Source organism: Amaranthus tricolor, chromosome 8 (genome assembly GCF_026212465.1).
Source record: "Amaranthus tricolor cultivar Red isolate AtriRed21 chromosome 8, ASM2621246v1, whole genome shotgun sequence".
Classification (NCBI taxonomy): Eukaryota; Viridiplantae; Streptophyta; class Magnoliopsida; order Caryophyllales; family Amaranthaceae; genus Amaranthus; species Amaranthus tricolor.
In genome coordinates this window covers 27,147,171-27,173,107 of record NC_080054.1, presented here as the reverse complement: position 1 = coordinate 27,173,107, position 25,937 = coordinate 27,147,171, and the positions used below count along the sequence as shown (strand labels likewise).

The 25,937-nt window shown below is 33.6% G+C and overlaps 4 protein-coding genes across 5 annotated transcripts; all 4 read left to right on the top strand.

The window, feature by feature from the left end:
• Positions 1-421: 421 nt before the first annotated feature.
• On the top strand, positions 422-1,117 carry LOC130821741 (ethylene-responsive transcription factor LEP). Its single transcript, XM_057687524.1, has one exon. It carries the CDS (start codon positions 422-424, stop codon positions 1,115-1,117), a length of 696 nt encoding a protein of 231 aa, XP_057543507.1.
• Positions 1,118-2,938: 1,821 nt separating this feature from the next.
• LOC130820613 (potassium transporter 4-like) lies at positions 2,939-9,859 on the top strand. 2 transcript variants are annotated; one of them, XM_057686050.1, is made up of 10 exons: positions 3,029-3,115; positions 3,822-3,906; positions 4,976-5,216; positions 5,297-5,542; positions 6,013-6,063; positions 6,275-6,535; positions 7,535-7,587; positions 7,754-7,868; positions 7,970-8,224; positions 8,667-9,859. In XM_057686050.1, the coding sequence occupies exons 2-10, from the start codon at positions 3,889-3,891 to the stop codon at positions 9,749-9,751; spliced, it is 2,325 nt and encodes a 774-aa protein (XP_057542033.1). In that variant the 5' UTR covers positions 3,029-3,115; positions 3,822-3,888; the 3' UTR covers positions 9,752-9,859. The 2 variants fall into 2 exon arrangements, with proteins under 2 accessions (XP_057542032.1, XP_057542033.1); XM_057686049.1 differs by lacking the exon at positions 3,822-3,906 and having other exon boundaries at positions 2,939-3,115.
• A 145-nt stretch (positions 9,860-10,004) lies between these two features.
• Positions 10,005-11,704, top strand: LOC130820615 (non-specific lipid transfer protein GPI-anchored 30). The gene is made up of 2 exons (XM_057686051.1): positions 10,005-10,841; positions 10,991-11,704. The coding sequence occupies exons 1-2, from the start codon at positions 10,391-10,393 to the stop codon at positions 11,095-11,097; spliced, it is 558 nt and encodes a 185-aa protein (XP_057542034.1). The 5' UTR covers positions 10,005-10,390; the 3' UTR covers positions 11,098-11,704.
• A 2,021-nt stretch (positions 11,705-13,725) lies between these two features.
• Positions 13,726-22,847, top strand: LOC130820771 (probable magnesium transporter NIPA8). The gene is made up of 14 exons (XM_057686279.1): positions 13,726-14,213; positions 15,301-15,533; positions 16,806-16,890; positions 16,968-17,029; positions 17,156-17,241; positions 17,335-17,408; positions 19,500-19,602; positions 19,769-19,894; positions 19,981-20,080; positions 20,170-20,289; positions 20,941-21,031; positions 21,105-21,171; positions 22,005-22,104; positions 22,364-22,847. Exons 2-14 carry the CDS (start codon positions 15,441-15,443, stop codon positions 22,571-22,573), a joined length of 1,317 nt encoding a protein of 438 aa, XP_057542262.1. The 5' UTR covers positions 13,726-14,213; positions 15,301-15,440; the 3' UTR covers positions 22,574-22,847.
• Positions 22,848-25,937: the final 3,090 nt, after the last annotated feature.

Below are 25,937 nucleotides of genomic sequence, written 5' to 3'. Positions count from 1 at the left end.
TTAATTCACTATATAAACCACACTTAGGAACATGCATCAACATCATATCCAACTCAAACAATTGAAGTACATTCTTAACCGATACATAAACATCTTATTCCAACTCCAACTACCTTAGCTCTTTCTTAAAACGTCAAAATCTACCTAAATTTTAGCTTAAAATAAAAACCCACCGATAAGATCGAACCTGATTAGAACAGATTTGACGGTGTTCAAAAAGTTACTCTTTTTTAATCCCTCAAAACCAACCTAAAATTTAAATTTAAAACAAAACCAACCAAATTACACGAGTCCAAATCAAATTAGATCAGATTAAACGCCGTTTAAAAACAAGCTCTTTCTTAAACCGTCAAAATCAACCTACAACTTTAGAAAACCCACTAAATTAAACGAGACGAGACAAAATTAGACTAAGTCTAATATGACTACCAAAACCACCTCTCAACAACAACCACCCAATCCACCCGTAAAGTTCCTTGGCGTCCGGAGACGTCCATGGGGCCGATACGCAGCCGAGATTCGAGACCCATCAACCAAAGAGCGACACTGGCTCGGCACCTTTGACACGGCTGAGGAGGCTGCTCTTGCTTACGACAAAGCTTCACGGTCTATGCGCGGCCCTCGCGCACGGACCAACTTTGTCTACTCCGACATGCCTCCCGGAACTTCCGTCACTTCTATCCCTTGTCCCAATGATCCAAACCAAACCCAATTTAATCCCCATAACAATCAGCAACAATTTTCACTTTCTAATGATTCTGTTTGGTCATCTTCTTCATTATTTACCCAAGAAAATGATCATTGTGCTATTTATAGTAATTATATTAATGGAAGTAATGATGATTATAATGGTGGTTATGTGAATAATGGTAATGAGATTGAGCTTCCTCCTTTGCCTGATCAGTATACAGGTCAGTTGGGTCAGGGTTCTTGGGTCGACCCATTTGGTGGATCCGCAGTTGGTGGATCTACAGTTGGTGGATCTATGTCGGATTATATGGGTTTTGATACTACTATGGCTGGGTATGTACATAGCCCATTGTTTAGTTCAATGCCTACCGTTGAGCATGGGCTTGACCCATTTAATTTGGGTTCGTCATCATCTTTTTTCTTTTAGGCACATTGGTTAGCAAAATGGTTGATAGGTGAAGCTATTGGTTGTAGCTGTTAATTGGTTTGATCAGTTGGAAGTAATGACTAATAAGTCAATAATAATGAAGATGTTTTAAATATGAGTTATAGGTTGTTGGTGGTTTATTAGAGAAGATATAAATCAGAAAACAAAAGACAATTAAAAAGAGAAGATAAAAATGTGGACTTATTGTTTTAAGGTCGTTTCTTTAAGAGACAGTCTTTTACAAAAATAGCTGAAAATCAAACAAAAGTCTGTTTATTTAAAATTTTATGGGCTTAGAATACGTGTAATTATTTCTTAAAACTTTGTGGTTTGGGCTTGGGCCTAACTATGCCTCTCAGGACCCATATTGGATTTGGCCTTGAAGTAGAGCATTTTGAACGTAGTTATATGTAATAGTTTTCATTTGTATTATGTTTGCTCTCATTTAGAGAACAAGCTTACATATAATGATACTATGTCTATGTATTTATATACTCATTTGTATTTTATATACTTCCATTAAAAGGAGGTGCTATTTTACAAAGATAAAGGAATATCTTTTATGGCAATCTTGAAGCATGGATACTTTACACATTACAAATAACATTCTCTCTTAGAAATTATCATATGAATCATATGCTAAATCGGGTTCAACATGACCTAGACCTAAATCAATTAATTTTGGTGGATTTCGACCATCAAAAGCAGTGAGTTAAAGGGAATCAGTTTTTTTTGTAGGTAGTAAGAATCGATTTTATGTCACAAAAATAAAAGAAAAGTCTTTAACCACTAAGTCAACTCATAATTATCAAAATAAAATTGAATGTCTTAACAAGATAGGATGCACCCTTAGATTGTCTCATTTTCCTATCTTTGCAACATGCTTAAGAAATGGAATGCATGTATAATGATTATAGTTAACAAACAAAAGTAATCAATAATTATACATTGAATAATAATAATACTTTTAGATTGCCAAAAAAATAAACATTAATCAATGGAGGATGGTGTAACTACTAACAACATACATCACCATTCACATTGAATGATATATATTAGTATATTATGATAATCTATGATTCAACTAGGATACCTTTGGACAAAATGACAATATGAAGTACTAGGGTGCAAATGAACCCATCATTTTTTGAAGGGGCATTGTTAAGTGAAGTGCATTACCAATAGATTTCACTTGAATACTCTTACTTCATTTGGGTCTACTTAGTTTTTATTTTCTAGTTTGTCTCTAGTCTAATTCTCTATATTTCTTTTCTTTTTGTTTAAAAAAACAATATCTCTCTTTATTTCATTAACAAATATATTTATTTACGTTTTAATAAAAAGTTAATCTGCTATAACGAATAAATCAAAATTTTAAAATGACGATTATAATTTGTAGCAAAATCAGTAGAAGAGTTGTAGGAGTAGTAGATATTTCTATGTTCTAAAAATATTGTCATATTTTTTTTTATTTTATTCCGTTTGTTAAACTTGTCAACTTTTTTATTTTAAATAGAATTCTACCACTTATCTTTAGTTCTTATTCATAAATTTTATCTTATTTTTTTCTTACTTTTAGTCGGCCTACACAATTTAATATATTTTCTACCAATTAATTAATACTTATATGATTGTATCTAATATTTATTGTTGGTGGTGCAATTTCTAAATAGAGAAAAGGTGAATGTATAGCCACAAATCGAAAGTCAACCAAACCAAAAGTCCAAAACTAAAAGACACGACGTCGTATTCCACCTTACGCCACCACGCGTAAGACTCGTGTTATTTACAAAAAATATTTGTCGACTTCACTGCTTTTGGCCAAAATAGTCCGTCATTGTCGCCCAATAGGATCTCCCAAAAGTTCTTAGCCCACCCTTATTTTTAAGGATATTCTTCATTTCATTTTCAGCTTCTGGGAGGGAAGACGACTCAGAGCTCTGATTGGCGACAATGGAGTCGCAGCCTGGAATTTCTTCTTCTCCAATCACTTCTAAGGTTCTTCTTCTTGTTTACCTTATAGAAGTAGCATTCAATTTTGATTTGTGAAACAGAATTCGGATTGTTTAATTTCACTTGAATGTTTTTTCTATAAGTAATCTATTGATTAGAGTGAAAGTAAGATATTAGGATTTTTGGTTTTGTTGCGTTTTGGAGGATTTTTTCTTGAATTTAGCTAGGATTGACTTCTTTTTACGGTGTTTTTGATCAGATAAGAGTTGAACTTGTCAGTTTCTATGGGATATTTGATTTACAATCGACAATGATGTTTCTTGTTTGGTGAATTGAGTTCCAAACTTCTTGTACTATAGTTCTCAGTTCTTACATATACTTTTCGTGAGTTTGATGTTGAATTTCTGATTTGATTTAACAACACAACAATGGAAAAGCCTTAAATCCAACATATAAGGTCGGTTACAAAGATGAAATCACTTCATAGTGAGAGATCGTTGATAAAAAATTATATCTATGATTAAGAAAATCAATTACAATGATCATCCATTTTTATTCTCTTCCTCCATTCCTCTGATGAAGATTCTCCGATTTGTTGTAATTCATGAATAACCATTAGTCAGTTTAGTGACTTAGATCATGTTAAAGACTCTCATTTTTTTTAATTTTGAAATTAGACTAATCAATCTGTATCTTGATATTTATCTTTGCATCCCATGTTACTTTTGATTGTGTTTGTCACTTATGTTAGGGTTCATTCCGCTTTGTGGAGTTCCTAACTTGCCCAAGTAGATGGCGACGGAAGATAGGCTGCATAGATGCTTGTCATTTCCATGGTTTCATGTTCATCTCTCATGCTTCTTTTATGTGTCTTTTGTTGTTAAGAGATTGGGTGTCCAGCTTTTTGTTTATGTAGTAGGGATATTGTTCATGGAATGATGGTGGAAAAACCAGTATCACTAGACAAAAAATAATATCACTGGACCCTGACTCGAACATACATAGTAGTATGTATTTTTGTTGTTGTATGCTTTATATAATAGCTTCTATAGGAACCTAATATTAAGCATCCACCAGGTCGTTCAAATTTGTTAGTTTTATATTTGACTTATTTGAACTTTTGTTTCCTAACTAAATATTAAGTTCTAATATATTCAAAAGAACAATATCACTTAAGTGCACATTGATTTTGACTAGAGTTTTCTCTCATTTGCTCTTTTATAAATGATTGTAGCTCTTCAATGATTTCAAGTAAAAAATTACAAGAATGATTCCAATTTCCAACTACCAATGTTCTCACATAATCCCAATTGTGGATTATTCTAAAATGATCTCAACTTAAGAGGGTATCTTGCAAATTGATCTCAACCAATCCAAATTTGTTTTGAATGATTGATTTGTTGTATTATATTTTCTTTGTTTTGCGTCATATTTTTCTTTTTTCTCAACAAACGTTGGATATATCATTATCTGACTTATTGAACTAGATTAAAACCTATGACAGAATGCAAAAATATGGTTACAATCGCGGTCGCCGTAACGGCAGCAAAACAGATTTTGCAGTTGACGCGTCCTACAATCATGTCGCAATACGTTCAAAAACCCTTACTAGGTTAATGTGGCAATTGCACTATGGTTTATGGATCATTTTGGGTAGATAACATCTTAAAGTTGGAATTATTATGTGAAAGCCAACTCTAGTTGGGATAATTTTTGTCAATTTTTCCCCATTTTGATGGGTGATAAATGTTGTATGCTAATTAGTAGTGATGGTTTGAACTTTGAAGTCACTAGCTTTAAAAAGAAAGGCAATTCACTTCTATGAAAAATCCATAACATAATAATAATAACAATGTGAAAGCTTCATTATTTATACCACTGCTACATGGTCAATTGTTCATGCAGCTTTCTTGGGTTAATATGTCCAAGACCCTTCTGTTGGTATACCAAAGTGTTGGTGTCGTTTATGGGGACTTGAGTACATCACCACTTTACGTCTATACAAGCACATTTAAGGGGAATTTACAGTTGCATCTCAATGAGGAAACAGTTTTTGGTGCATTTTCCTTGATATTCTGGACTTTGACATTGATTCTGCTACTCAAGTATGTCTTCTTTGTCTTAAGTGCAGATGATAATGGGGAAGGTTAGCTACTCTTTTTGGAATGTCGTGTATTGAGTCTATTTTACTGGATTCCTCTTCATGGAGTTTACTTTATGTTATAGGTGGTACATTTGCTCTTTACTCCCTGCTTTGCAGACATGCGAAGCTTAGCTTACTTCCAAATCAACAAGCTGCTGATGAGGAGCTGTCTGCCTATAAATACGGTCCCCCAGCACCAGTTACTAACAGCTCTCTGCTAAAGAGATTCTTTGATAAACACAAAAAGCTGCGCATAGCCTTACTTATTTTTGTTTTGATTGGGGCTGGCATGGTCATTGGAGATGGTGTTCTGACTCCTGCTATATCAGGTGCTTAGGAAGTACTGTTTGCTGTCATATTTTTGTCATAGTTAGATGCCAAAATATCAAAATTGTGTTTTTGGGAATTGGGGTTACCAAAACTGCAGCTCTTATCTTAGGATCCTTCAATAACAGTTAACTTTCGGTGTTTAAAGTTTTAACTGGTTCTTCACCAGATGCTTTCCATAACTACTTTGTATTTTGAGGATCTGCAAGCCCGGCTGCAGCTCCTATCTGTGGATTTAACAAATTTTCAACTTTCAAGTTCTAAGTGGTTTTCAAGAAATGCTTGCAATGGTCTTTTTGTTTTGAGCATCTGATCTGGGCTCCCACTTCTTTGTCCTGATAGTGATAGTTTAGGACTTTTCTTTTTAATCAAATCCTCACCAAAATAGCCGTGAAAAGATTTCATAAAGGAACTACTATGTTAAGTTCTACTTATGTAGTGGACTAAAACATTATGTTTTGTTTTGTTGCAGTTCTATCATCAGTTTCAGGGCTTCAAGTTGCTGAAAAGAAACTGAACGAGGGTTAGTCATTACACTTACCTTCTCCTTCCATGCCTCCATGGAATAATATTATGATGATTTTGTTTGGTTGCTTCATACTTCATCCTGATATTTTAAATTAGCTCCTCTTATTTAATATTTGGAAAATATAGCTCCAGATTATTTGCTTGTATAGCTTATCTTGTTGATGTTGATCCCTCCCTAGTCTCTTATTTAATATAAATACGTGTAGGCGAATTGATGATGATTGCCTCTGTCATACTGGTGGGCCTATTTGCTCTGCAACATTGTGGTACCCACAAGGTGGCATTTTTGTTTGCTCCAATTGTCTTTATTTGGCTGTTCTCAATATTTGGAATTGGTCTATACAATATAATATGTTGGAACCCCAAAATAGTCCATGCATTATCTCCACATTATATTGTCAAGTACTTTAAGGAAACTGGAAAAGATGGTTGGATTTCCTTGGGAGGAATACTTCTCTGCACAACAGGTACTTAGAGCTTTATTACTTTCCTTTTTTTTTATTCTTGTAAAGCTGTTCATGTGAATGAACTTGTTAATTTTTCTCAAATGTCATTTCTTTTATCACTACATCGATTTGGAAAATGTTGTATTAGACCCATAGTGCTAAGACAAGACTGCATTGACCAAGTTGTAACGGTTTTCAAAACTACTGAAACGATACTATGCAGTACACACTACACAGGTTCAAGGAGTATTTCATATTTTTAAGTTCGCGGCTTATATTTGGTGGTACAAAAACCACCTTACTTTTGTTACCGCATCACTATGACCATAACCACAATGCAACCAAAACCACATGTTTGCATTATGAGTAAACCAAGTCACTCTAGAAAAATTCAGGGCCATGCAGGTCATTTGCTCTGGTACTTAAAAAATGTAAACGATAAAAAAATAGTGTCAAAGGGGTTTTAAGAAGAACCTTTTACGTTTTTAAATGCGTCTTATTACTGTATGGACAGTATTGTCTGGTTTTAAGTTTAAAGATTCCTGTAAAAGTTGGTAATTTTTTTCTTATTGTAAAGAAATTTTTGACATTTTCACTTCGAAGTTCAAAGCATATGGAAGCTATTTATATTTTCACTTCGAAGCATATGGAAGCTATTTATATTTTCACTGAGCTACTTGTCTATCATTGAGATGTATATTTCCTCAAATTATTATGAGGTTCTGAAAATTGGAGGGGTAGCATGAGAAACAATGGACAAAAGATGGATAGGATTCTGAGCTTTCTCATTTAAAAATCCCTCACACCCTGAAAATTACATAAAGACAGATAAATAGCCATTTTTCTAAAAGGTTTAATAGATGATTATTGGTATACAATTGAATGGTCCTTCCTGGACATGAGGAACCTTTTCATATATTTAGTGCTATCTCAATATTTTGCATTACAATATTATGTGTATGTTGGTCTTTTGGACTATACACTATCGATTACAGCTATACTTTTGGTGTCTATTTGCAGGTACAGAAGCAATGTTTGCAGATATTGGTCACTTCACAACTCTTTCTATTAAGGTATGTATTTAATGGAGAAAATGGTGTTTTCTTTATGATTTGTGAAATTGAATTGCTAATTTCAAGTTATTCTGCAGGGTTACATTTAACCTTTACATACAAAAGTAACATTCCCTTGTTTGTTCTTCATATCAAGTGATCTTATCTGATTTATCTGTTGCTGCAGCTTGCTTTCACATGTGTCATATATCCTTGCCTTGTGGTACAGTACATGGGTCAGGCAGCATTTTTATCCAAGAATACCTCCAGTATCGATCACAGTTTCTATGACTCTATACCTGGTTAGCTCTCATATTTGTACTACAACAAATGTATTTTGTACTTGGTGGCGCAGCTGCATTAGAGCTTTTAAATTTGTTTCCTTGCTTGTCTCGTCTCTTAGAACCCGTATATTGGCCTGTGTTCGTTATTGCGACTCTTGCTGCTATCGTCGGAAGCCAGGCTGTCATCACTGCAACATTCTCCATTGTAAAACAATGCCAATCTCTAGGATGCTTCCCAAGAGTCAAAGTTGTCCACACATCAAAACATATATATGGCCAGATATACATTCCTGAAATAAACTGGATCCTCATGATTCTTACACTTGCAGTGATGATTGGATTTCGTGATACCACTATGATTGGGAATGCTTATGGTAAGATCATTTCTCTTTTTTGTCTCTTGTTATTGACATAAGCTTCTGATGTCTCTACAACCTTCAATGGATGATGTATTCCTAAACGTTCATGATTCTGCATCCATGCTGTCAAAATCAGTCAGAGCAGATCTTCTGGAGTCCAGTAGTTTGAGTTTTCCTAATCACTGTCTTTCTGCCATTATCTAAGAAGAAAAAAAGTGCAGTTTTGCCATGAATTCGTAAAACCTCGTTTTTAGCGTCACTAGGCATTATGGCTGCTAGATTGCTCTCTTTACTCTTTACATTTTGCGTACTTAGATGGTATAGTGTAGTTTAACTCGAAGGATGATTTTTAAGTTGACTTTTAAAACTTCCGACTTTCTGTGGTGCATTGTTATAAGTTACTGTTTAGGTCTGGGGGATCATCCTGACATATGTCTCTTGGTATAATTGTTTCCAGGGCTGGCTTGTGTATCAGTCATGCTGATAACAACTTGCCTCATGGCACTTGTATTTACTTTTGTGTGGCAAAGAGGTGCTCTTGCTGTTCCGTTTCTTCTATTCTTTGGTTTTATTGAGGGCATTTATCTGTCTTCAGCATTTATCAAAGTGCCTCAAGGAGGTTGGGTTCCCCTTATGTTGTCGCTTGTAATTGTGCTTGTGATGTATGTTTGGCACTACGGAACTCGCAAAAAGTACAATTTTGACCTTCACAACAAGGTTGCACTAAAATGGATACTTGGTCTGGGTCCCAGTCTTGGTATAGTGCGTGTGCCGGGCATAGGTCTCATCTACTCTGAACTTGCAGTGGGAGTCCCTGCTATCTTCTCCCACTTTGTGACTAATCTTCCTGCTTTTCACAAGGTCATGGTGTTTGTCTGTGTAAAATCAGTACCAGTCCCATATGTTTCTCAAGAAGAGCGTTTTCTCATTGGTCGCATATGTCCAAGACCATATCGGATGTATCGATGTATAGTTAGGTACGGGTACAAAGACATTCCCCGAGATGATGGAGAATTTGAGGATTTGCTTATCAAAAGTATTGCAGAGTTTATCCAGATGGAGGCTGTAGAACCTCAGTTTACTGGCTCTGACAGTTCTTCCTATGAAGGTAGGATGGCAGTGATAAGTACTCGAATCGCTCAAACAAGCTCAAGCTTAATTGTTTCAGAACATGATGATCTTGACAGCAACGAAATTACTCAAAGTAGCAGGGCTCTGACACTTGATAGTTTAAGATCTATTTACGAGGACGAGAGTGTGCAAATAAGGAGACGCCGTGTCAGATTTCAACTGCCACAGAACCCTGCGATGGATTCAGATGTAAGAGATGAGCTATTGGACTTGATCGAGGCAAAAGATGCTGGAGTGGCTTATATACTGGGTAATTCATATGTTAAGGCGAGGAGATCGTCTTCGTTTTTGAAAAAGCTTGCTATTGATATTGGATATTCATTTCTCAAGAAGAATTGTCGAGGTCCGTCAGTAGCACTCAACATTCCTCACATAAGTCTTATTGAAGTTGGAATGATATATTATGTCTAGTTTTTTTGCTGTAATCACTGCCTATGTTCTTGAAACAGAGATTAGAAAATGGGAAGGGGAAAGAAAAAAAAAAAGATTATTACTCTTTAGTATAGGGGTAGTTACACACTTACACCCCCTTCTCTTTTTGCTTGTGTACAGACTAATAAAAATATGATCCATCATTTGATTAGTGCAAGAGAAATGTATTTATCTGTTTTTTATGTGTACTACATCTTAGCATGAGAAATTAATGCGAGAAAAATCAGCATGAGGGAAAAAACTCGTAAAAGGAAACTATCGGGTGTATAACAATCCCGTCCGTAGCTGTGCGCCTTTGTTTACCTGCTACACCATTTGGAGAAATCGAGTAGTACAACTCCGTTATAATCATGGTTCAGAAACCGAAAGATGGTTACCATTTGATCCTTTGTTCGGGATGGCATCCGATGCGTGGAATCTCGAACATTCGCCTGCGAGTTTGACTGTAGACTATTCGAGACGTGAGAAAGAATGCCTTGTTCAACAGCCTAGGTTTCCTTGTGGCATAGGAAAAGCACAGGTGTGTAGTGTTTAAACTACATTCTATGTTGCCCCACATCAGAAAACATGAGGTTGTTGAGCAGCTAAATCTAGAACTTGAATATTTGGCCTATTTTTATGAGTTTGATAACCAACCATAAATCATTCTTTGCTCAATATATACACCCATCAGAAAACCATTCGAACAATCCACTCGAAAATCGACACATATTCTGCTCAACACAGACGGAAAAGAGCAGGAAAATGGAACACAAACCGAGCCATTTGGTACTCGTCTTAGTGCTAGTAATCTTAGCAAGTAATACACAAATTTCAGATGCTCAAGGTGGATCGTCATGTGTTGACAGTCTTTCACCGTGTCTAAATTACTTAAACAGCACTCGTGAACCACCCAACTCTTGCTGCGATCCTCTAAAATATGTTATCGAGTCTAACCAACAATGCTTGTGCAGAATGATAAGTACCCAAGGCAGTTTCCAAGCTCAGCTCCTCGGCATTAACATCTCTCAGGTCGAGTTGCTGCCTGAAAGATGTGGGCAGCGTGTTAACCCGATTGCCTGCCTCAAAGGTATTCTTACCTTTACTTAACCGATCTTTTTTCACTTATCAAACTTATGCTTCAGTCATCAGCTTAAACTCGTAACTAACTACTCAAATATGATCAAACCCGAAACTTAGTACGGTTCGGTATCTGATTTGTTTATTGGTGTTTTACAGGCTTGTCGGGCTCACGAAACTCAGTTCAGAATTCCTCAGCTGAGCATTGGTTCCCTTCTCTAATAATGCTTGTTTCCGCTGCTTTGTTGATGATAATTAATCTTTGAAATTCAGATCATATGAATTATAATTTATTTTATCATACCTTTTGTGACAAAGTTTATATATTATTTTTTTTTCCAATTAAGGGAAGGTTTTCATGTAACTCAACCTTATTTCAAGTGTATCATGTCCATAAGCACATACATCATATTGTTCTATCAACTTATTATAGCGGTTTTTTTATTTATATTATTGTAATATACTCCCTCCAATTCAGCACTAACGTCCCATTTGTTTTTTAGACACTATTTATTTCTTATTCTTAATTTGTATTTTGTTATTAATCTACAAGTTAAAACATAGTCACGTGGGATCTTGTTTAATTCGTCTCAATGCAAGGATTATTTATATCAACTTTCCATAATTTTTAATAATGCACAATTAGAGATATTAAGGATTGAATAAGTGCATTGGATAGAGTGTATAAAGTAAATAGGACGTTAGTGCTGAATTGAAGGGAGTAGTTACGAAACTTTTGGAAAATAAAAATTATTGGATAATACTATGCCTTTTGAGATTAATGTTCTGCCATTATTGTTGTTGTGAATCATAGTACATAACCCCGAGTTAAGGCGATCCTCTTTGATTGAGATTGCTCCATCGAGAAAAATAAGGGACATTTTGGATTTTTTTTATCTTTCGAACAAAAATAGTTATCCCAATCTTATGTGAACTATGATAGTTGACCTTACTAAAATACTCAATTTATTTATTTATTTAATTTTTTTTGTCATTTCAGTGAGATACTTAGAGCAATCTCAGATGAAAAAAGAGTATAATTTTAAAGTTTTAACTAAATCTATAAAATCTATTATCTTGGTTTTTTAGGTCAAGGTTGACCAAATGGGTCTTAGATTTATCATTATTATTTATTGTTAAAAAGCTATATGATAGCTAAAAAGTGTTATTTTTGTTAAATTTAGAAATTAGTTTTTTGTTTCTTCTTATATTGGGTTAAAAATAATTTTTCAAGTCATAGTTCCATAATATTGAAATATTTAATTATAGATCAACTCTTATATGAGACCCTCTCATAATAAGATATGTTCATCAAAACGCCCTAAGTTCAAATAAATGAGTGTTTTAATATTCAAATTGTAAATTTTAACATTAAAAAGGACATGTTAAACATTAAACGATTAAAAGTGAGTATATTAAGAATAAAAGTGAATGTTTTAATTAATTTCGTAATACTAGAATCATCTTTTCTTAAATGAGAATTTGTGTAAAATAATAAATTGTAACTCAAAATATTAATATAGAACTAAAAAATCATTAAATTTTAGGTAAACGTATGGTTTGAGCCGATCTCGATCAAATCGATTCGGTTTGATTTTCACGTTACCGGTCTATTTTAACTTGTGCAATAAACACAACAACTGGAAAAGAAATAAGTTCAACTTTTTTTGAAGTTGAATAAAAGTCAACTGTTAGACCTTGAAATTTAATAATGAATTAAAAGTTATTATTATTATTATTATTATTATTATTATTATTATTATACCTTGAGAAAAGTAATCCAATACGCCAATAAAGACTTGTAGACCTATATTTAATTCATAAGATTATCTATTTGACATCATTTTCAAGATTCGTGACCAAAGAAAACTAAGAACATGAGTATGCTTATGTTCTAGAATTTTGGAAAATCATAGATTACAATTTGTCCTTCCATATTTCCAACATTCTCTTTGCCTTTTTTTAAGGTATTATTAAAACTCTCACATTTTAAAATAAAATAAGAACTATTATAACAATCCATTGTTTCTTAAACCTTGTATGATATACTTTACTTAAAAAATATTTTTTTAATGTAAAATTAATTAGGACTTCTTTTTTTATTGTTAAAGTAAAATTTATTTAATGTACATTAAATCATCCAAAATTCAAAAATAATAATTCAAAATCTTAATATTTTTCATTCAAATCAAACATAACTAGGTTGTGTTTGAGCAAATGTTTTACTTCAACTTGTAGATTCCAATAAAATTATAAATGAATCATTTGAGAATAATAATGTTTGAAAAATCATTCTCAAATTCTTAACTTTAATAACTTTTAAATCAATCCAAATTTAAATTTTTTAACTTATTAGACATTACATTTGAGCAAATTATAAATTTACAGATAAAATTACCGTTTCAAAATATAGGAACATATAAATAGTCGTATCGATCTATATAACATCAATAGTTGTAAACTCAAGACTCAAGAGCAGTTTCTATGGCCTTCTTTCTCGAGCTTGCGGGTTCAGCTCCATGCTTTATCTCTGGTTGCACGAATCTCTCTGTTTGGTCATCTTTAGGAACACATAAATAGTCATATCGATCAATAGACTCGAGAGTAGTTTCTATGGCCAACTTTCTCGAGCATGCGGGTTCAGCTTCAGTCATTCTCTCTCGTTGCACGAATCTCTTTATTTGGGCATCTTTCTGAAACTCATTGACCACATCCTCGCTTTTTGTATAAGTTGTCGTCTTTCATTCCTTTCTAAAGTCTTATCATAATTTTCATGATCAGAATACAATAAGAACGACGACGACTCGATAGTAGTCAAATCAAACCACTCATCTCTTTGGTAATGTAGCAAATGAGGTAAGTACATCATCCGCCAGCATTTTTGATTAACCCAAACAAGAAAAGTAAAACACAAATGTGCATGTGTACCTGTCTGTCTACATCCCTCCAAATTGACCCAACACCTTCATATTCGTGGCCTTCCATTTACTCAAACCCATCAAACACTTTTTTCATAATTCAAACTTAATTTGATAAATCTTCTTCTAATTCCTAATTCTAATCCAAATTCTTTTCAAAAACCCAAATTTTTTTTTATAATCTCTCCCCTTAATCTCTTTTCCGCCGACATTCTTCCTTGAATTTTTAGTGGTTTTATTTCATAATTCTTTTTATTGTATACAATATTTTACACCTACTTTTGTGATTTTTGTTTGATTTAGAAGGGAAAAGGGGAAAAGCGGTTGATCCGTAGATCTAGTAGTCTTAAATTACGGATTCAATTTTAGATGATTTATGATTGCTAATCTACTTTTCATTCATCACAAAATCATCAATCCTGGGTTTTAATCCCTTTTTTTAGAGGTTGAGGCTTTTGCTTCAGGTGAGATTTTTCTTCAGCTTTATCTTTATATAGCTTTAATTTAATTCTAATCTTGTTAATTAATTGGCTGTTTTTTGGGTTTTTCAATCTTTATTTCCTCTGATGATTTTGGATGTTGATTATCTGTATTCATCAAATGTATTTGGATTTGTTCTAAATAAAGTATATGATTACATCATTACATGGAGCTGTGGGGGTTGTACAATGTATCAAATAAATTTGTCTGTTGCATTTCAAAATGTAATATATTTTTAGGGTTTGGAATTTCTGTGCTGATTCAATTTACTGCAATTATTTTGGTTGTTCTTGAATGACTGTAGTGAATTAATCAGCTGCATTTGTTTAGGATAGCTTTCTAGCATCAAATCAAATTAGCCATTTCTGATTTGGGTTTTGGTTATCTTTGTTTTCTTTGATCGAGTTCCTTCAGCTTGTGAATACTTCTACTTTGTTTTTCAATAAATCAGTTTGTGCCCATTGCATCAAAAGGTTTTCCATTGCCATTTCCCCAAACATTGGCACTGTTTTCCGTAGTCTATTATTGATAATTTGTGAAACTGTGTCATTTTGTTAATGATTTGAGCTTCAATTAGGGGAATCTAGGTCTAGGCTTGCCCATGGTCTGGTCATTTGATTAATTATTCTATCAATATTGAAATGTGTAATTAGTATAGAAGAATGGTACCCGAGTTGATTCTGCACACATGATGTATGCAGAATTGGGTGTTCAGCCCACCATATATTAGTATCTTGAATTTGCCAATGTCATCATTGATCATAGCTCATCCTGGTGATAAGCTGTGGCGTTAGTCTTGAATTCTATGTATGTTCCTTTCTTTTATGAGTCCTAATTCCTGACTCCTCAGCATTGTGGTCATCATGTTATTGATTATGTAAAAATAGGTCATATTCTAAGGTTGTCAAGGGTAAGGTTGCATGCAATAATCATGAGTTTGGTGGACTCGTTTCACCGAGTGTCAGGGGTGGTTTAATTCTGTTTCTAAGCTTAGCTTTGTACCATCTTTTTGTAGCTTTTGTATTGATGCTCAAGAAATTTGGTGCTAATGTCCTAGGGATTGATTGGCAGGTACAATGCAGGTGATGTCCTGGCACTTTTTATGATGGACTTGGCCTTGTACTTTACCATTGAAGAAGGCTTCTGCTTTAGACTCTGCTATTTCAGGACTTAATTTTTAGTTATTTATACGTAAGGGCTCCTTTGATACCATGGGAGAGTGGGTTATTGGAGCTTTCATTAATCTTTTTGGAAGCATTGCTATAAACTTTGGAACTAACCTTCTCAAGTTAGGTCATACTGAGGTAAGCTGTCTATATTTAAACCTTTCTATGATTTTTAATTCATTATGGAAACAGAAGATAATTTAATGTCTTACAATCAAAGATCAACTGAGCAATGTAATGTTGTGTACATATGAGGTTCCAAACTAAGAGGGAGCCATTTTATTGGCATTAGGGCAATGTAATGTTTTTGAGTTACTTTTTCATAATTAAAAGCTCTGCAAATGTAGCATGAAGTCACTGTTACACTTCATATGGCTGGTTTGTAAATGCTTTCAAACTATAATGCATCATATAGTTAATCACACACCCTCTCTCCCTCCTTTCCTATTTGTGTGCACCCTTCCCCTTCTTTTGCTTTTGAAGATGTGGTATTATGGCCTTATGAGTGGGGAAAGTGGGATGAATAGTAAACGAGAAAAAATATTTTGGGAGCAAGTGGTAAAACTAATGAAAATAGAACGGGGCTAACAATTAGGGACAATTATAAAAGGGTAGTGGAATGAACATAACAAACTAGAGGGAGTAGGTGATAGATGCCTATTGATTAATGTGAGATATACTCCAGGGCAATAAAGCAGTTTGTTTTTTAACGGATTTTAGGAGCATTTTGTTGGAGTGAATATCTTGGGTATGAAATTTACTGAATAATATAGTTTTGCTGTATGTATTTTTTTCTCTGTCCGGATTTTGTGGTCTCAAATGATTAAATAGATGAGTGATATGATTGTGTATGAAAGCCTTTTCTTTTCCTTGATCTCTATTATGCGCATTTATAAATGTGGCCTATCTATTTTGCCATTTAAGTTATGGAATGATATAGTCTCTTGAAGTCTAGAAAATTCTTACTGTAATAACAAATAACAAATATGCGGCAAATTTACTTCATGCAATTTTGATACTCTCTCCAACTCATAAAAGTGGACATTTAACTTTTTTTTTTCTTATTCCATGTTTTTTGTTTCTTGAAAGTGTCGATTACAAATATCAATTATCAATGGAATACAAATTGTGTGCACAAAGCCATAACCCTCGAAGTACCTTATTTTGAATGAAAATGGTACTTTGAGGATCTATTGGTGTGGAGAATATGATCATGTGCCTAAAAGTGGTAAATAGACTAAGCTTTTCACTTCAGCTTACTTTAGGAGATGCATAAGGTGCTTGAGAAAAACCGAGTTGGTTGAAGGACTCTATGGAACCATCCACATGTTTAGATTTTATTGCATGATTGCATTTTCCCAGCTTGGTCAGATGTGAACATTTTAATGAATCTAGATAAATGCTTTGCAGAGAGAGAGGTCTTTGCTCGAGAATAAAGAGACTGTTGGGAAGATTGTTGTGAAGCCAATCACTCAATTTCAGACGTGGAGAGTTGGTAAAGTTTTAAATATCTCTTTTTTTAAGAAGAAAGAGATTGAATTCTCTTGATGGGTCTTTTTATTCTTATTACAGGCATTCTATTCTTTGCTTTTGGAAATTGCCTGAATTTTATATCATTCGGATATGCTGCTCAGGTCAGTGAAACTTGATATCTATACTAATTTGGATTTCTATTTCATGCTTCATAGTTCATAGTATCCTACGTTTTTTTTTCTTATTCCTTTCTCACATCCTCATTCTCGCATATGCTCTTTTGACAGTCACTTCTTGCAGCTCTGGGATCTGTGCAGTTTGTTTCCAACATTGCATTTGCCTATTTTGTTCTAAACAAGAAGATCTCGGTGAAGTATGCTTGTCTTATCTTGGAACTTGTCAGTCTAATAAGTTATACCAGCTTACGCCTATTTTTTACTCTTTCTTTTCTTTTGGTATTATGCAGGGTACTAGTAGCTACAGCTTTCATTGTTCTTGGAAATGTTTTCCTTGTTGCTTTTGGCAATCACCAGTCACCTGGTATGTCTTAGTTTGGTTTAAAGTTTCAATAACCATGTAACAACTATCTTCTAATGCATGTTCAAATGCGAACTTCTGCAATGAATTCCTGCTTCTTTCTCAGATGTTGTGATAAAAATGCAGCTTTAAATGCGTTTTCAGACACTTTGCTAAAACTTCAACATGGCCTGTACCATTGTATCTTGCTCTCCTCCCCCCCGCCCCCCCCCCCCCCCCCCCCCCCCCCAAGTTAAGCGAGTTGAACGTCAAAAATTAAATGAAAGGAAAGATCATGTCACCAAAAATGGCACCAGAAATTAGCTTAGCTATCACTCTTTTCTTTCTTGTGATTAGTGATAACTCTTATTGGACAAACTTTAGATGATCAAATGTAGCTTTCTTTCCCTATACTAGCTCAAGACAGTGCAAATTTCTGTAGTTGGATGGGTTTTCTTGATTTATTTATTGGTGCTGTAATATTTTATTTCAATTTTGATAAAGCGCATTGCAATATCTTACATGAGGCTTTGAACAAGTCATCTTCTATGACAATGAGATCAGTGGTTAACTAAAATATGTTATCCTGTAAACTTCCATCCTTTGGAAGATCTTAAGTATCAGTGGTTGGCGTTAGATGTGACAGGCTGTTTCCGGGATTCAGATTTGAGGAGTCACATTTCATAATTTTCTCTATCCTAAAAACTGTGAGGATTTCCTGAATGGAAATAGCGGACTTATTGTGTCTATGATGTTGTCATCTACCCCTGGTTGAGGCTTTTAAGCAATTGAGCTGCCATGAGGGCTTGCAGAGAAATGGCTCTGATTAATTGGATACAAGATGTAGCAATGAATCTTGTGATGCAATGGCTTCCTTGATTATAACCTTGTTAAAGGATCTTGAACCATGGATCATGGATGAGCTTGGTATCCCATTTTTTTGATTAAGTTGTTGATTTCAAATGGTACCTAACTACATATTCTGTGTTGGTTACATCAGTCAATGAGAATTCAAACCTACCACATGTGCAGTAGGCCTTGTACACATCGCACTTCTGCAAAAAGGATGTTGTGTTGGAACAGGTTTTCTTCTATGTGACAAGGGACTTTCCATAAGCTTGACAACTTTAGCTGCATGACTTGATGGCCAAGTGGGGTTTATATTTTTCACTTAGTTGTGGGATTTGACTAGTTAAGTATATGATGTCCTTTATTATTTCAGAAGGGAGCAAGTTTTGTTTCTTTAACTGAACAACTTTAAAGGAATTGGATGGTTTTTACTCACATTTTTTTCCTGTGGCATCTTTTTTTGGTCCTTTTGTTAGACACAGTACATGCTTACATTGTTTTGTGGGTGTAGATGGCCATTTAGGAGCTAATTAGCTGGCATGGGTTACTGGATTTGTTAGAACTTAGAATACGAATGATATAGACAACCCTAAGTCTGTTTGTATGACGCTAAAGTGTGTACAATAAGCATTGACTGAACATTAATGACACTCGTGGACGTGTGATTTTGTCACAAGTCTCTAGATTAATATCATATTTTTAAAGTATATAATGCATATATGTTGCTGAGGATTGTATAGGTATAACTTTGTTAAACTTGAAAGAACATTAAATTTAGCCAGGTTGGTAAACAGTGTATATTTATGTACATAAGGTTACTGTTGATTAAATGAATATGTATCTTTTTCGATTCATTAGTGAATAACTAATGGGCTTGCTTGCCGTATGCTTCCAAATTTTCCATGATGATTATCTGTTCGCCGTTTTGGTTGTATGAGGTTCCTTGCAATATCTCATTTGAGAATGATCTTTACATTCCATTACCTCCAATGCCATTAAGTGGCTCCCACCTAAGATGGGTTTTGGAAGGGTTGGTTATACGCAACTTTAACCTTGTAAGTAATAAGACTAACAAAGAGATTGTTTCCGATACCCTTGGTAGCAAACATCATATGCAACTTCATATATCATATAAATAAAAAGTACATATGATTTAATGAGTCATTTTACTTTAGTCCATTATAATCTGAATCCAAAGAACTATAAATCCTTAACCCCTTTGAAATAAGGGACATTAGAATAATAATTCATACTTTTTTTTTTCAGTATTTACTCCCGAGCAATTGGCTGAGAAGTACAGCAACATCACATTCCTTTTGTACTGCTTAACTTTGGTATTTATTGTTGCCTTTCATCATTATGTTTACAGGTTAGTTTAATGACTTGCACTATACTGTACGATTCTTCTCTCTGCATTGTTGCTGAACTTTAATTTGCTTTCTTTTTCTCTGATTTTAAATTTCAAAATTTAAAATTTAAAATCTGGCAAATTTCTTTTGCTATCCTTTTAAACGCTTCTCGTTCTCAATTTGCAGGAGAGGAGAATTCCTTGCTACTTCTGAGCACGAAGTCAAGTCCTATTGGAAGATGCTTCTTCCTTTTTCCTATGCAGTTGTTTCAGGCGCAGTGGGTTCCTGTTCAGTGTTGTTTGCCAAGTCTCTGTATGATTTTATTCCCTGATGTGATACTTAAATTCTTATGGTCGACAAATTCGACACTAAGCCTGTTTGATTTCTTCCTTTGGCAGATCTAATCTTCTAAGACTGGCCATGTCCAGTAGTTATGAACTACATACTTGGTTCACATACTCCATGCTTCTGTTGTTTCTTAGCACAGCTGGTTTCTGGGTAAGCTCTGCAACACTCCGTGCATTTTTCAGAATGTTGTATTGTCTTTGTGCCTGATCTCTGATAAGCTCGCTTATTTATTGCTTCAGATGGCTAGACTGAATGAAGGATTGGCTTTTTTTGATGCTATTGTCATAGTACCCATGTTCCAGATTGCTTGGACGTTTTTCTCGATTTGTACAGGATTTATATACTTCCAGGAATATCAGGTGCTTTTACCCGTCTGAGTATTCAGACTTCTGAAAAGAATATTAATTTAAAATTGTTTGTTCACTGGATACTTGGACTTTTGAAGTACTCATAACGATCTTACAATTTTAAATCAAAATCCAAACATTTCTCTTGTTCTCAACTTCTCATGCACCATCATTGTAACACCCCGGCCCATCGACTGGTGACTCCCCATGGAGACTGTAGACTAGCCCCACAGAGCAACACATGTCTTTCAGCGCACTTTTGCCTTAATCGTGCGCACCCGGGAAAACTTTCCAGAAGGTCACCCATCCTAAGATTGCTCCTCACCAAGCACGCTTAACTGTGAAGTTCTTAGCAAATGGGCTCCCATGAAAAGAAGATACACTTTGTTGATAGGCATAGTCTATCAATCATTTTTTTTAAGCTCAATCCGGGGTATCACAATTCACAATCATGTTTGCAGAATGGCATAGAATGAATTAGGAATATAGACATGAAAGTTTTTTTGGAGTTTTAAAATTGCTATTTTCAGAACTCAGAAGCATTTGGAAACTTTTTGTTTTTGATGTGTGTTAGACGTGTGCATGTAGCTTGAAAGATATTCTATTGTTTCAAGATTTTTACAAGCAAATGCCATTTTTAACTTATTTTATTGCGCTGAACAGGTCTTCAATACTCTACGAACCACAATGTTTATCTTAGGAATGATGTCTGTTTTCTTAGGCATTACTTTGCTTGCTCCCGATGAGGCAAAAGGTACGGATTGCAATTAAACCAAAGTATAATACTTGAACCTAACTATGCTAACTTAATCATTCGGTTTTCATAGGTGGTGAAGCCAAAGAAAGTTCCTTGGATGCTATCACATCTCAAAGTGTTGAAAATGACGGGGAAAGGTAAACAAAAACTTTAAGGCCTTGTTTGGAGGGAGGGAAAAGAAATGAAAGGATTTGGAGGGATGGAGATATCCTTGTTTGGATAGAAAAAAGGGAGGGAGAGGATTTGAAGGGAAGGGATTTTGAGGGATTAAGTCTCTCCATTTTGTTAACATCTAAATCTCTCCGTAAGAGGAAAGATTTGGAAATTCCTTTCTTTCTCCTCCCCTTCCTTATACAAACAATGGATTCTTTTCCTCTCTTCCTCTCCCCTTCCTTTTCCTTCCTTTCTTTACCCTTCCCTTCCTTTTCTTTCCTAATTTGTTATCCAAACACAGTGTAAAGTTCTAATTTTTAATATATCTTTTTGACAAAACTGTCAAGTCACCAAAACAAAGGCGGTCGTTTTCTGGATTTATTCAAAGCAATCTCAGTGGGACACTATTTCCTAAACTTAAACTTGCAAACGGCCTTGCCATGCATAATAATCAACTTAATAAAGCAGTGTCACATGATTTGCTAATCTCCTTAAAAATTGTGAATCGAAAAAGCAAAATATGATCGGTTTAGGACTATTTTTGGGCCAATTCGAGCAAAATGCATTAAGTAGGCAATTTATGTTACAACAGAATGTCGTAACTTCATCTCATTTTGTGTCACATCCATGCTTACTCTAGACTTTGGCACATACCATTGGGAAGGTTAACACCCCAAATCCTGGGCTTCGGATCAAGAGATTGGGAGATGGAGCCGCTTCTCTTCTGCATGACTCCATTTTATGTCTGTTGGCAACTTGGCAGACTGTTAATGATTTTAAAGTAATAATTTTAACTTTTCCGATATTTTTTTTTCAGGTTGTTAGTGACAACATCCGAGGATATGCAAAGCCCAGAAGGGAAGCCATTTGTACAAAGACTATTGACCAAATCTACTGATGTTATGCTGAAAGCAAAGGTGCCGTTTTCTCTGCTCCCTTGCTATTGTTTCTCGAGTATCACATATCAAGTGTTTATTTACTCTTGAGTCTTGGGCGATATTACCGTGCTGCCTTTTGGAAATAGAAAAAAGAATGTGTCTTACCTTTGCTTTCACTTTTCACGTTTTCTCGGGTTTTTGGTAATGATTGTTTACAGCATATGGATTTGATTTGTTAAGTTGAAAGACCGAGATATGCCTTTGGCCCGTGTTTTGATATTTTTTGTTTCCCTTGTAGACTACTTGCTTATTAGCACTAGGTTTGGGAGAGCATACGATCAATGCATCCTCAGTTCTAGCAATGCCGATGTTATCATCAAAGATAACCGGATTTAGAGGCACTACCGTGGATCGGGCCAAGTTTTTCCCCATGCGAAACAGTGGCTGGGATAAAATCCCGATGGATGAAGACGGTGCTAAACTGCTGGAGACGAGTTCGCTTGTCTAGCAGCGTCATAGGATTATTAGTTTTGTTAAATGATTTTATCGACACCATTTTACGGTGTCAAACTTATAGGCTATTAGAGTGACGAAATTCTTTCCCACTATCGTTTAGTATATAATCAAAATGAATTGTTATTGGTGTACATACTCGATCTTCTGATCAACGATCATCCTTGTACAATTTGTCAAGTAAATATGTAAAAGAAATTGATGAACGATTGTCAATCTTCGAAATTATTGTGATATTCAGATTGCTAGCACTTGCCTTGCCTCCTCCATTTTCATTCTTGATTAAAGCACACTTATCCCCTCTCATTCCTCTCGTTCATGGTAGCGTGTTGAATGCGTTGATTTTAAGCCACAATTAACTCGCTTCTTTGTGCATTAAAAATCTTCAATCGTTCAACCATATGAAAGATATGTAAAGCCCCGAAAGTCGGTTTCGTATGGCGAATGATGTAGCTAAAAGTTGGGCCGAACAGAACTATCTGATTATCCGAAAATAAGATGATTCGAAAATTCGGATATCAATTTTGAGAATTTAGATATCCGAATGTCCGATTATCTAAAGAATAAAATTATATTTAAAAGAACATTTTAAATAAATTCGAATTTCGGATATCCGAATGAAAATTTACAACTTGTCCTCATTGGCATAGGATATCTAATCCAATATATTATTCGAATGTCCAACATGTTTTAATAGTCGGCTATCGAATATTCAACAGTATTTCGGATATCCGAATGTCCGATTATCATAAGAATAAAATTATATTTTCGAAAAATCATTTTTAACTAAAGTCAAATATCTGATTGAAAATTTTCAATTTATCCTCATTGATATGAGATATTAGATGTCTAATATGCCGGATGTAAATATTATGGGATTCACAAATCTAACACTACTATTAGATATAACGCTGATCCGAGTGTATATTTCTTAATGTTTGGTCATAGCTAAAAGGAGAGCAAGTAGTATGTCCCAATGGACAAATAACCGATGACCGAATTGAACATATTGATGGGTGGATTAGAATATAGGGTAACGCAGAATGACGTAAGCAACAAGAAAAGAAAATAAAAGTGAAAAATTGATGTAGCTGTTATGGACTACCTTTCAACCCTAAAAGCTGGATAAAAAGTTGAAAGCTACCCAAATAAAAAAGGCTCTCTATTGAGAAAACCTGATGGCTTTTAAGAGTTCAGCCCATTTTTCTTCTTTAGTAAATACTTTAATTTTAAAAAAAATGTCATTTAAAAAAAAATTTGTTATTTTTTTAAAAAAATTGTAGAAAACTACTTTTTTTAGAAGATGAAAAGTTTTCTGATTAACTGCCTATTCTCAAGCAAAATAAAACATCATTTAGTAATAAATCAAATTGTTTCATTTTTTTAAAAAAAATTAAAGTTCATCTATGGTGGAAAACAGTGATGTTAAAGATGACAATTATGGCTAATTTTTATGATTTGGGGTTAAAATAATATATTTGGGGTTATAACATAATATATTTAGGGTTATAACATAATATATTTGGGATTATAACTCAATATATTTGGAATTAAAACTTAATATATTTGAGATTTTATAACATAATATATTTTCTTGTATTATTATAATATCAATTCTGTAGTATTATATCACAAATATATACTGTTATAAACCCAAATCTATTACGTTATAATCGCAATTATATATTTTTTTTATAACCCTAGCTATATTATGTTATAACTCCAATATATTATGATTATAACTCCAAATATATTATGTTATAATTACAAATATATTATGTTATAACTTTCAATATATTATGTTATAACTGCAATTGTTTTTATTAATTTCCCCCAAACAGTAGACATTTTTGTCTTCTTCAACATCACTATTTACACCATTGATGAAACTTAATTTAAAAAAAAAATCAAAAAATTGTAAATCCAACTAATACATAACTTTGATGGTTTTGCAAATGTTGAAGAAGATAAATAGAGAATAAACAACAATGGAGTTTGAGAGAGGAGATGGAAATTGAAAATCACAAATAGAGTTTAAGAAAGAAAAATAAGTAGTTTTGTCAAAAAAAAAAACAAGGAAAACTAAAAATGGAAATTAAAAAGCATTGTTTAAAAAGTTTAGTTATTTTTTTATAAAATTTAAATATTGAAATGACCCAAACATGAGACCTTTTTGTATATGCGGTCTCAAGTAAAAATTTTTGCAAATAGATCAAGGTCAAGCTTGCTTTAAACTCTAACATACAACCGGATTACTACACTTCATACCAAAGAAACGAACCAACAACTATTCAATATGACTACTTATTCCGTCTTTTAAAATTAATACTGATTTTCATTTTAATTTTTACGTCTCTTTGAACTAGTATTAAATTTTACTTTAGTTTGTCTCGTAAGTTATATATTATTTTTTAACTATGATTTTACTTTTTTAAAATTCTAAAACATACGTTTTCTCTCATTATATCTTAACTAATTTATTATTTCTATCATTTAATTATATTAATTATTTTCTTACTCAATTCTCTTTTCTACCCATTTTCACCCAAAAACAAATAAATGGTGTTAATTGAAAATAACTTATGCCTTGCCTTAGTTGGTTGGTAGCACATCACCTTGTCATAAAAGACTACAAGAAAGTTGTTTTTGTGTACAAATCTACCTAATTTATTCTTATTTTATACTTCCATTATTCAAAATAAGTAGTATGTACTTCATCTCATTACGTTGTGCTTTAAAAATTTTACATTAGAATATATTCTAAATTTTATCAAAATGCTCTTAAGTAGTAATATGAGACATTCTATATACATAGGTTGAATAGCTTAACTAATATAATTATTAGTATATGAACTCTTTGTTTGAATGTTATCTCGCCGAGAGACAATCTCTCATAAAAATAACTACTTTTATTTTGTATACTTTCTATAAAGAATTGTAGAAGTAATAAATTTGGTTGGTCTCATCTTGACAGGTTATTCACATTTTATTTTTAATGTCTTCTAGATTTTTCTTGGGTAGAAGTAAGTATATATACATTATACTATAATATTTAATGTTCAATTAGGAACAAATTTTTTCTTATTTTACTTTTTAATTATAATATAATTATAAAAAAAATACTTAAATTGTTCGTAATTCTTAAGAAAATATTATTTACAATAAAATGACACTCAAACCACCTTTTCATCGCTATAAGTCAATAACAGTAAATTTGAGGCATATTTAATGCAAGATAATTATAGGGTTAGCTTTTAGTTGTTTAAATAATTATTAAGTGTAAATATTTATAAGTACAATTATAGACCACCAACTTAATTAAAACAAAAGTAATTAAAATAATATAATTATGAAAATTG

Excerpts from the sequence above, each read along its gene's own strand:
- LOC130821741 (XM_057687524.1), top strand. The coding sequence starts at position 422 with ATGACTACCAAAACCACCTCTCAACAACAACCACCCAATCCACCCGTA.
- LOC130820613 (XM_057686049.1), top strand. The coding sequence starts at position 3,071 with ATGGAGTCGCAGCCTGGAATTTCTTCTTCTCCAATCACTTCTAAG. Across the intron at positions 3,116-4,975 it reads CTTCTCCAATCACTTCTAAG|CTTTCTTGGGTTAATATGTC; the intron begins GTTCTTCTTCTT and ends TTGTTCATGCAG. Across the intron at positions 5,217-5,296 it reads TGCAGATGATAATGGGGAAG|GTGGTACATTTGCTCTTTAC; the intron begins GTTAGCTACTCT and ends TTTATGTTATAG.
- LOC130820615 (XM_057686051.1), top strand. The coding sequence starts at position 10,391 with ATGAGTTTGATAACCAACCATAAATCATTCTTTGCTCAATATATACAC. Across the intron at positions 10,842-10,990 it reads CCCGATTGCCTGCCTCAAAG|GCTTGTCGGGCTCACGAAAC; the intron begins GTATTCTTACCT and ends GGTGTTTTACAG.
- LOC130820771 (XM_057686279.1), top strand. The coding sequence starts at position 15,441 with ATGGGAGAGTGGGTTATTGGAGCTTTCATTAATCTTTTTGGAAGCATT. Across the intron at positions 17,242-17,334 it reads AACAAGAAGATCTCGGTGAA|GGTACTAGTAGCTACAGCTT; the intron begins GTATGCTTGTCT and ends GGTATTATGCAG. Across the intron at positions 19,895-19,980 it reads GTGTTGTTTGCCAAGTCTCT|ATCTAATCTTCTAAGACTGG; the intron begins GTATGATTTTAT and ends TTCCTTTGGCAG.